Source organism: Gymnodraco acuticeps, unplaced genomic scaffold (genome assembly GCF_902827175.1).
Source record: "Gymnodraco acuticeps unplaced genomic scaffold, fGymAcu1.1, whole genome shotgun sequence".
Taxonomy (NCBI): domain Eukaryota; kingdom Metazoa; phylum Chordata; class Actinopteri; order Perciformes; family Bathydraconidae; genus Gymnodraco; species Gymnodraco acuticeps.
In genome coordinates this window covers 1,740,136-1,752,082 of record NW_022989979.1, presented here as the reverse complement: position 1 = coordinate 1,752,082, position 11,947 = coordinate 1,740,136, and the positions used below count along the sequence as shown (strand labels likewise).

The window sequence follows — 11,947 nt, the reverse complement described above, 5'->3', positions numbered from 1 at the left end:
TACAGTGAAAACATGCACATATTTCTCCTGTTGGAAGTTAGCAGGAGGCAGCAAGGATCCAATGAAGCCACTAGGACACAATTAATAGGGAGGATTTGTGAAAATCAGATGTAAATGTAAATAAAGTTTGGCAGCACTTTATCTTGATAGCAGTATTAGTTTGCACACAAGCACATTAGGATGTTTGCCAACAGAGATAACAAACACACAGTGTTGTGTCTGTGTGTGTTTCTGCACATGAGGAAAAAACGGTTGAAGCTGCGAGGAGAGAGAGCAGGTGGAAAGAGATGGAAAGATAAATTGAAAAGTTGCTATTTTTAGCGCACACTCAGGAGGCCATTAGACCTATTGTTGAATTTGAGGTTTTCTGTGGGTTATTGGAAAGTGGGTGGCTGGTTGCATGTGCAGTGGAGTGCATGCATCCAGTTATTTGATGCTTTGTAGTGCTGACACAATCTGGCACTACAGTCAAGTTTATTTTCTGGGTAAGCATGTATATGTATGTGCATATGCTCTGTGTATTTGCGTGTGTGTGTGTGCGCTCGCGTCAGTTGATTCCATTAAGGAATCAGGCCGCAAGCACTATTGTTGTCTTGACTGATCCAGAGGGCCCGGCTTCTTATAATGCAATGTTCTCATTATTCAGTTTCAATGGTCAGCAGTGCCAGAGGGAAACAGAAACAAAAGTACCTTTCTATTAGGCTTTATCTTTGCTAATCTTTCTGTATGCATGTTTTCTTTATATTAAGATGTACTGTGCGTAATTCTAAATAAAAAAAACAGAGAGAGCCAATGGCCACTGTTGAACTCTTTCGTAACAGGGGCCATTTTATAAGGTGGAAGGTCGAGAGGTAGAAGTGATATAGATGCAAGGCCATAGTGGAGATACAGAGGGTCAGAATGTGGCAGCAATGACGGACGAGAGGGATAACTTAATTATAGCTGAGAAAAAGCCAGAGTTGACCCTCACCTTATAGAGTGCAAGGAAGTGAGACAGACAGAGACTCTCTGACTCAGTGAGTGTTCTGCTTTTTCAAAAAATAACTAACCTTATGGCACAAAGTGTCAAAGTATAAGGGTTTGGGCCAGACATGCTCTCAACATACAGACACATAGATGTCTTAATATTCAGGTCTCATTTCTGACCATCAGTAACCAGTTTAGGCCTGCTGTATGTGATTAAGCCTACTGTGTAATATTCATCATTTCCAATGTGGCGGCATGTATTGATAGAACAATATATACATTGTATTGATTATAAATCCTGCAGAATCAATGGCAATGATATACTTACAAATAAAAGACAGCGTCAATATTATATAATGAAGGTCAGTAACTCTGCCATTGTCATTTCCTCTATGGGTGAAATTAAAGGAAACTGCACATTACTGAAACTGCATCTCAGTCCAGGAGAACATATCGTACCTGTTAACAAAACTGAACCGAAAACCTGTAGGAAGTTAACAACCACATTTCACCCAGCCCTGAAAAAAAATACATGATGCGTTGCTAATATGTCAAACCAGAAACAAAACATGCGCTCCAATATGAAGTAGTAGAGTATATCACACTTTACTGGAACTTTAAAAATACACATTACACACCAATTCACTCAACTCCACTCAGACCCTTTAACTACTGTAGAGCAGCTGGTATTACAAATGCAATTGTTGTGCAGGGCAATAGTGTCTTATACAGGAGTAGGTAAATCATTTTATTTTTTTTTGCATTTTTAAAGCTGAAAGAAGGGGCATTTTCACTGTTCCTCACTTTCTTACAGCATCATAATTGTTCACTGTCTATACTTTACTATTGCGTCACTCAACTCTCAATGCTGTTGAGGAGCAAGGTGTGAATTTTACTTTTTACTGTTATTGAATTTGAAACATCCTGCTGAAGATTTGCTCAACATTAAATGTACAATAGAGGGCTTTACTGTGTGGATAACACACACGTCTCATCTTGGCCACACTGTGGGATTTATGCTGATAAGATGTTATTTTTCTCGCCTCTTTCCCTCCCTTTCTATTTGTTCTGGCATATAGAATTGAATGAGTCACACACACACACACACACACACACACACACACACACGCACACGCACACATAGACATTCATTTGTTCAGAAGAGGTTATCGTTGTGACAGAATGAGAGAGAACATGCCCAGAGAGAGAACCGGAGATTGAGAGTAAACCAGTGAATGAGATCTAAGGACTGAGTTAAAAAGGCACACGGCTCACTATTTCTTAACACCGTTTCATTTGCATCATGAGCCAGAAGCCCCTGGGTGTGTCTCATCCTTGTCCTATTAAAAGCAGGCAAATCATTCACCTTCATGCAATCCTTATTTAGACTGTTGAAACTCATCCCCTGGCAACAGATTGAACCATTTGACTTCACTGTGTCTAACAAGGTTTTAAAAAACACTTTACTTTTAAAACATTATGGGAAAGGAAACGCAATTTATGTGAGAAATAACAATTTTAATATGATTATTGTTCTATAATTGGACAATGCTGTATGTTAAGTATAGAGAAGGAAAAAACACTATTGATTACATTTGCTTTATTATTGGACTTTTATATTTAAGGTCAATTGTGTAACTGCAATGTCAGTGGCCTCATTTACAACTTCATCGATTACAAAATGTGACAAAAGGTTTGCTTTTATGTCACTGAAGACTCAATCTGATGCATATTCAACAATGCTAAATCTATATTCATGTTTTTCTGTGGTGTAATGTAATGCTAATCTTACTGGCTTATCATTATTTAGATTGCCCCAATTTCATTTTATGAAATGTTCTTGCTTCCCTTATCTTTAAATAGCTAAAAACATTTATGTTCTTTCTCAAAGCTTTTCATAATCAGTTAATTGAAAGCCAAAAATATTCAAGTTTAATATTCCTTTCACATTTTTAAACAGCTCTGCCTGTTTTGTTGATGTGATGTTCTGACTTTATTGTATGTGTATATGGTCTAACAAATGTACATGAGGTGATATTAAGGAAATGATGAGCACATTGTGCACGTATCGGCTCACACACGGGTCCCTTGCTATGCACAAAGCTGCTGTCATAATATCAATATGTCATTGACCATTAAGACATATTAACCTAATCAAAGTGTATTTCTTATTTTCTTTCTCTCTGTAATGCTTTCTCCTAAAGGAAGTGGAGGTTTGTATGATTGCTCAACAATCTTGTGTTTGTCATGTTTTATTCACTTTAGATGTCACCGGGACTATGTTTTTTATGATTTTGTTTTGACCCTGTTTCAGGAGCCTGGAACATGGACTCCATCCAAGCCCTTCGATCAAGGTGGGTGTGAGGAAAAGAGCCTCGAGTGCTTGTGCTGTTGGCTTTGTGATAAAACCAGAAAACACTGGAAAGGACAAAGATAATTCATACCTCTTCCGCAGCCAAACAAACCTTTGAAATGTATTTATAGAGTTTTGTTAAAAAAAATGTATCTGCATATGGATATGTATCTGGAGGTTTTTCTGGAGAATGTCGACATAAAATTAAAAAGGAATATATAAGGGTTAAAATGTCATATACCACTGAGTTATGCCTACTTTTATTTGTTATGTTAGTGTGATGCCTATCATTAGTAAAATGCCACCATAAGTAGCAGAATTGCTCAAAGTCATTTAATGGCAGTTTATGTCAAGGCCGTTTATAAGAAAAAATAAAATGGAATATTGAAACAAAAAGAAAACAATGTTTGCTCAAGGTAACCCGATGTAACATGGAGACTAAATGACAAAAGGTGATCTAGCTGAAAAAGAGCCCATGCTGATTTAATTAGACATTGGACTGACCTTCTAAAACATTTAGTTTCTCTGTTGTCTCTTTGGGTTAACTTAGACCTTCAAAAACATTGTGTTGCTGGAGACTTGTTACCAATATGACTTCTGATAAACAGTGGCTCTGCAGACATAGTGTTACAATTAATAGTAGCAGTAAGGAAAGGATGGGTAACATCTCATTCCCTTCTCCAAAACAACCAGTTGATACAGTATAGCTAACGATTTTCCTTAAACACATTCAGGCAAACTAGGACATTCACACATTCACTCTCACTTATTACTGTATCTCACACACACACACATCAACACACACACATCATGGAAACAATAGCATTAGGAGCTGCGTTGGAGGATGGAGGCAGGATAATCTGCCAAAGCTGCTCAGGGATTACAGAGGGGTTCTTTAGACCAGAGGTTATTCAGAAACTGTTCTGAGATCAGCCGAGGGATTTAGATCCTGCACCATAGGTGTAAGGCTGAAGGCTGACAAGCGGTTAGAAACCGCTAGCTTGTCTTTACCAACAGAGCCTGAGACCCAGATCTAAAATCAGCTCTTCAGCCAAATATGGCCCTTAGCTGTGAGATCTGATACCAGATCAGTTAGAGGATTGCTGCAAGAGCACCCATGAGACTCAGTGCAGAGTAAGGTCAGAAGTGGCTCTCTTACCAGTTCCATCTGTTTTTAGCTGTAAGGATACTTAATGGCATTATAGCTTTAGTTATTCGTGATAGAGACATTGCCAGTATGTGATGACACAGGGCCGACAACAACCATGAAAACACACACATAGATCTCTTACACCCATGCACACAGCGTGGACCTGTACAAATGAAAAGGAAGAACATGGTTTAGTAATGAACTATTGATCTATGATTTTTTTTTTTTAACTAGAGGAAAATGTAACCCTGGAAGATTTCCTCTCTGATTATGCTTATGGGCTTAGTCTCTCTAGGAATCTGTTTTAATAAAGACACTGTGGTTTGGTTGCAAACATATAAACAATACACACTGAAAGGACTTATGAACCTGTATCTCTGTTTGTGTTTCTTTATAGGCCTTGATCCAGCCAAAGACCCATGTCTTAAGATCAAATGCAGTCGCCACAAGGTGTGTGTGGCTGAGGATTATAAGACTGCCACTTGTGTCAGCCAGAGGAGAGTTAGGTAAGACCATGCTTACAGTCACTCACACTAACACACACGCCAACACACACACTTTCTTTTTAATACAGACGTGAGTTGTATCCGTGCCAAAAATGAAACACAAATACCAGTGGATTAGGATCAAATCAAAATTAAAATATTGTATCACTCCCTCCCTCATTTATTTATTTTTGCTCAATTATTCATCCAGCATGATAAGTGCCAGCACCAGAGGGGTGGTTTTCTTTTTTTCCAGCTGGTCCACCGGTTGCCTGGCTCTCTTGTGACTGTTGTGCGACAATACTGTTAAGTCCAATCACCCCAGTCCTGGCACTACCTTACAACGGACACAAAGTCCTGCCAAGTGATATGAGTGTGTGTGTGTGTGTGTGTGTGTGTGTGTGTGTGTGTGTGTGTGTGTGTGTGTGTGTGTGTGTGTGTGTGTGTGTGTGTGTGTGTGTGTGTGTGTGTGTGTGTGTGTGTGTGTGTGTGTGTGTGTGTGTGTGTGTGTGTGTGTGTGTGTGTGTGTGTGTGTGTGTGTGTGTGTGTCTGGGACACTTCAGACTGGGCAGAGGACAGTAATGTCATACTGACCTCATTTTCCATTCTCAGCAGCAACACCATTACCACTAAACATTGCCAGCATATCACAAAATAATCACAAATACATCCTGATTCTCGTTTCTGAAATTGATGTACATTGAATAAGAAAATCCACTGTGGATGCAGAATGCTTAGACAAAAATGGTTTTGAATAAAAGAAAGATAAACAGTACATTGTGATGGAGAGCAGGTCAACTGCATTGTTTGAAATATTTTCATTTGCATAGTCAGATTTTAAGTGTGTGTGGGTGTAAATCAAATCCTTTGAATCTCCTCTCTAGTTTCAAAGATGCCAGCTTGTTCCAGAGTCCAGGGTCAAAGTGCACACCCTGCCCTGTGGTTCACCCCTCTCCTGTTTGTGGAACCGACGGCCACTCCTACTCCACAAAGGTACCCCCACACCCTAATTATTTCCCATAATAGAGACATCTGAGCACTTGTATTTTAATTTCCTCTTGAAGAGACACACATCCTGATTTTATTTCCTCTTCTGTCTGGTCCCATCTGTCCTTGTCTCTTTCGCTCCGGCTCAGTGTAAGTTAGACTACCAGGCATGCATCACAGGAAAGAAGATTGCTGTGAAGTGTCCTGGCATGTGTCCTTGCCCAGCTCAGCCTGAACAGAGCTCTGCAGAGAAGAAAGGTACACATTTCTGCACACACGACTGCATACTGCAAGATAGGACACTTTGCAGAAGAAACAGGAAATTCTCCTCAATTAAAAAGTCTTTACTGGTGTCCAAGCCGACATTAATGCCCCTTCCAGACACGCTGAAGCCCTTCCGTCCTGATAAAGTGATACTGAATCCCTACAAGTTTATTATGTACTGTATTTGACCATGACTTATGGGTACAAAAAACATCAATTCATCATTATTAATCATGAGTGTTATTGTTTCTCAGTGTGCAGTGAGTCGGACCTGAAGGAGGTCGTGAGTCGTCTGAGAGACTGGTTCAGAGTGCTGCATGATAATGGCATGCCTAAGAGAGTCAAGATCCAGAAGCCAGAGAAGAACAGTAAGTGAAGTGGCACTAACAAAGAGAGAGAAATTAGAGAAAAACCAATAATCCATGAGATACCTGGCTGCATCTACACTCTCTTATTTTGTAACCTTTCCCCCCGCAGAGTTCGAGGTCGGGGCTTCCCCTATTTGTAAGGACCCTCTGGGCTGGATGTTCTCCCGACTGGACACAAACTTTGACGTCCAGCTGGACCAATCGGAGATTAAGAGCCTCTACCTGGACAGGAATGAGCCGTGCTCTGACGCCTTCTTCAAATCCTGCGATACACATGCCAACAAAGTTATAACCAGCTCTGAGTGGTGCACGTGCTTCCAGAGGTTCACAGGTACGGCAGCTCCAAGCACTCACATGCAAATACAATTTCAAAGTTAAATGAATTCAAACCTGGAGAAACATGCAAATACAGAGGCAGCTTCTGTCTTCCTCTTGTGATGTAAACATGGAAAGTGAAGTTCTCATTTTATCCAAATATTTGGTCCTACTTTCTTTTTTGGATAACAAAATAGTAACATGAGCAGACAACGATACAGGCCTTAAATAAAACCCCAAGTAAGCCAAACCCTATTTAGAAAATGACAAAAGCAAAACAAATAAAAAGTATGACCCACTTAAGCCAATGCTTTAAGCCTCTGAGGATCCGCTATGTTTGCTAGGTGAATAAAAGTTTGATACAAAGTTTCCAGTTAAATATAGTCCATTTATTTCCTGTTCACTGGTGTCCATTTAACTTGCTTCATTTTTTCATTCACCATACACAATATTACGGTTCACACAATACCTTTTGCAAATGTTTGTAATCCCGTGTTTGTGTGTGTGCTCCGTCTGTGTGTGTTCTCCGTGTGTGTGTGTTCTCCGTCTGTGTGTGTTCTCCGTGTGTGTGTGTGCTCCGTCTGTGTGTGTTCTCCGTGTGTGTGTGTGCTCCGTCTGTGTGTGTTCTCCGTGTGTGGTCAAAAACTGTATGGCCTTCCGGCGGATAGGTTCCTACCTTTATACCCACAGTGTTAATTGGCTCCTACACCTACAGTACTATAATGATCGCAATTGTGCAGACACACTGTCTGTGCAATAAAGGATTTAGTTTTAATTCCAAATGAAATATTTTAAAGTAATTAGCCTTCGTTTCGCCTGTCTGATTGTCTCATGTCTATTGCCCTTTCATACTTCTTGTTTACCATTGCAGCAGTAACTTAGTTACATTGCACATTGTTTTGATAACCAAAAGAAGTGAAGGCCAAAACAAACAAAAGACAAAGACCCAAGTTTTAATGAGACAAAGCTTTTCTTCAACGGATATAAATATTACAGAGATCTTCCATTCAATCAGAACGGCTTACTTTCCCTTGAAGCAATTCAATAAAACGGAACACAAACATTCTAATATATTGTGTTAGAATGCAATTGGATAAGACGAAGGACAAAGATGATGGTTTTTGGTCATATCAAATGTATTCATCGATGAATCACTAGGCTGCACTTGTAAAAGCTTAGGCAGCAGGAAAACAAACAGAATATCTCAAAGGGAGAAAACGTTCACTCAAACAGATGCGTTCCTGGAAAAGCAGACTTCTGCAGTTTGTAACCAGCGTCCTGTGTCTCTCTTTTTCAGATTCCCCTTGTAAAGTAGAGCTGTCCAGCATCAACAAAAAGCAAGCGGGGAAGAAACTGCTTGGTAAGACACACACACTGAAACACACACAGAAGCCCTAACAACACACACTGTGGGTTACCCTAACTGGTGGTGTGCACCTGTGTGCTTTGGCTTAAATGTGTAGGTCAGTACCTGCCATCCTGCGATGAGGAGGGTTACTACAGGTCCCACCAGTGTCACAGCAGCAGCGGCCAGTGCTGGTGTGTGGATCGCTATGGCAACGAGGTGGCCAGCTCACGCATCCATGGCCCTGCAAACTGCGGTAGGCAAAACTCTGAGGAAAATACAGTGTCATATTTCTGGGCTTGTGTGAGAGAACAAAGCCAGACGGTAGGATTAGCAGTGAAGGCATCATGGAGGAAATACTTTATAGATATTTATGTCAACACCATTTTCTAACTTCTGAAATCTGTCACTTAGCACAGTGTATTTATTGCATAAACTGTTGTTGGATCAGATTATATTTATTTGCTTGATTGCAGAGAGTTAGATTGATATCACTCTCATATCAGTCTGTTCATATTGAAGCTACTGTCAGCAGCCATGAGTTTATCTAAGCGTAAAGAATGGAACAGAATCCACCTACCATCCGTGTTTATGTATTTCTTGGCCTGGGAATTCTAAGTGAACCTCGTCCTTAATGTGAGGTTGCTTTATGCTAAGCTAAACCTACTGGCTCATATTAAAAGTGTTTTGAATCTTCTCATAGTAACTTTTGTTTACTAACTAATCTCTGCTCCTAGGCGTGATTTTGGAGTCTTCTGGCGACCTGGGCAGCGGAGACTCGCTGTTCACCGATGATGATGAAGATTCCCTTGTCCTCGAATACCAGACCGGGATGGACAATGAGGACGACGAAGATGAGGATGACGACGATGACAACGACGAATATCTGTCGTAATTTCAAAAAACTAAAACAAAAAAAGATAAAAGAGAAAACTGTTTGTTTGGTCAAACTGCACGTTTCTAGGTGACTCCCCAGGCAGATACTTAATCGTACTAACAGCCTATGGACTACTCTCTGTGTATTGTTTGTTCATAAGTTAAAAGAAAAGACAAAAAAACAATATTCCTGGCAAACGTTTATCATTTCTCTTCTTCTCGTATAAAATATGATTGGTTAATGACACTTGTTCACTTGTGTGTCAGCAAACCAGAGAACATGACAAGGACTTTATCAACAACCAATCCGATCCTTTGGATTTGGTCACATGTGCAAAAACCTCTCCCTTCATTGGACAGTCTGTGTCTTCTAGTGTGTCCTGTCCTTGTGCAGCACTCTAATGCCTGAGTGTGTTGATGCTTGAGGCGCATTGTTAAAGAGATTTTCCCTTTTGTATTCCTTCATCCTGTCCCCCCCAGCCCCCCACCCAATTACTCCTTATCAAATGTTCCTGTGTATAGGTGGGATGTTGATGATGTAGATAAGAGAATATTGCACTCTTTAGGTTTCTTTTGATCTTGATTTGTAACTGTGACTGTAACTGTGTGGAAAAACAAGATAAGCGTTAGACATGCTTCATTAGGAGAATTAAGGCTACAAAAAAAACCCAGTGTGAGTTGGATAACAATCAGAACCGACATGCTAGCTGTTTTCACAGAGACACAAATCAAGTCAAATCATCTCAACGGCTCAGCAAAGAGGAAAGACAGATTACTGCTTGGCCGGTGGTGTAATGGGGGAAATATTATTAATATCTATTTTTCTAATCCATTGTTGGATGAATACAGAAGATGAAACAGATTTGTCGTAGCATGTATAATACTGCGTGATGTTGTTTCAGTCTGTAGAGCCAGAGGCTAAACCTTTACGGAACTCAAATCATAATGGTGCTTGAGGGGGAAAAAATCTCACCTCAAGTGTGTACAGATGAAACTGCACTTGCATAGTTATAAACTGCTTGAGCTACAAGTCTGTGTGATTTTAAAAAAGAAACATGTTGTTGACCTTTAATATGTCTTTGAGCTTGAAATCAACCTCATCACAGCTCAGAAGAAGAAAACATTATGTTTGAAATGTTCAGTTATGAGTCTTAACGTGATTTGAGCGTGGTATTAAAAAAACACGGAGCCATGCAGACCTCTAGAAAATGTCTGGCGGGGGATAAAGGGTAAGGTGTGCCTTTTTCCGGTAAGGACAGACGGTGGTGATTGTGGGAGAGGCATGCTTACTGGACTGAATTAAGCTTGCCATTAAACTGCATAAGAGTGGCTTTACTGTCAAGCTCAGATACTACTTGGGTTTTGGTATGGCTTGTGTTTGGGTCTCTCTTACAATAGTGTTACATAGGCCATATTTCAGATCTTTTCATTTGTTACATGATAGATAGAATGTAGAGAAGCACAGATATACTTAGCAGATAAGATATAAAAACACACTTAGATTCTGCTGGATTTGAAAACGTTTTATATATTAGTACACTGGCTAGAGGAAGCTTTGATTTAGAAAGCTTTATATGAAGACATAATTATCACCTTTCATTGTTTTGCTTTCACTTTGTTTCAAAAGCTTGATTTGTAATTTATCTGCTCTGACAACTTATATTGTTTATCTGTCTGGGCTGAAAACTGATCCCAGATTTGCGTGTTCTGTGACTGTTTATGCAGAGCTATGAATAGCTGAGCTCCTATGTTGATTTTCAATTATTAATCTGCCTTTGGGCTTCATTTTGAATCAATCCATTGTTGAAATTCCATGTTAAGATCTGAAAAGTGCCATCTTACTGTCCAATTGATTTTAGATTTTTGTTTTGCTCCCTTCATTCCTTTTAACTTGGAATTTCAATTCACTTATAGGAACAGGAAAACATTTCCGTCTTAAAGTGTGCTGTTTCATGAGTTTAATGATGACATGCAAATCATTTTGATGACCTCAGACACTGTAGCCACTTCCAACCAATCAAACACTGTCATCACAGCCCAGATAGTGTAAAGGTTATGATACAGATGCATTTTTTACAGTGTATGTATGATTTGCTGAAATAAAAGCTATATTGACCAATGTTAGCTTGACTGTATCATTGAAAAAGACAGACTGAATGCATGCAGCAAACTCTTGTTTCCCTATTTTGTGAAATTTCAGTTCCATGTTTTGTTTCAGTTCTGTATTTATGGTCTACATTTGAGAAAAAGCGATCTAAAAAAACTGGGGATATGTGATATAAAAAGTTACCAATGTATATTTTTGGGAACTGAGAAAGCACGAGTTCATCATTTCTCATTTTCTTAGGGTGTGCAGCTGCTATTGAAGTGTGAGAAATCCTAGATTAAATGGCACAACACCTGTCATAAGTGGAAGTTCAAAGTGTGCATCAACATTCACAGTTAATTTAAAAGGGGAGAAGGCGTCAGGAGTTTATAACTCTGCTTTTTTGTAGGCAAAGAGTTCTGTGCAGGAACATTACTGCATTATGTAGGAGAACAGGTGCATATTTTATGAATCACCACCACACCCACAACATACATGCAGTTAAACATGCAGCACAGAGAAGCACAGAGAAGCACATGTAAACACATTTAGAGAAAAAAAGAATACACTAAATGAATTAGTAGTACAGGACGAAGACACATTTATTGACCTAGAATTTTTGTTTTCTCTTTTCTTGCTGTAAACAGGTTGCAGGAAGTCACACGCCGTGTGTGTGTGTGTGTATGTGTGTGCGTGTGTGTATGTGTTGGCAACAGGAATGGTCAGCAGCCAGGGAGGGAAGTCACTGGGTA

The 11,947-nt window shown here is 39.7% G+C and overlaps 1 protein-coding gene across 1 annotated transcript; it reads left to right on the top strand.

Annotated features, from left to right (window-relative positions):
• Positions 1 to 3,280: 3,280 nt before the first annotated feature.
• spock3 (SPARC (osteonectin), cwcv and kazal like domains proteoglycan 3) lies at positions 3,281 to 11,233 on the top strand (the record flags this gene model as incomplete). The annotated part of the gene is given in 9 exon segments (XM_034211678.1): positions 3,281 to 3,320; positions 4,867 to 4,975; positions 5,839 to 5,947; positions 6,091 to 6,199; positions 6,460 to 6,573; positions 6,683 to 6,904; positions 8,186 to 8,248; positions 8,352 to 8,489; positions 8,971 to 11,233. Coding segments are annotated over 9 exon segments (1,062 nt in total), but the record flags the coding sequence as incomplete, so codon positions are not given.
• Positions 11,234 to 11,947: the final 714 nt, after the last annotated feature.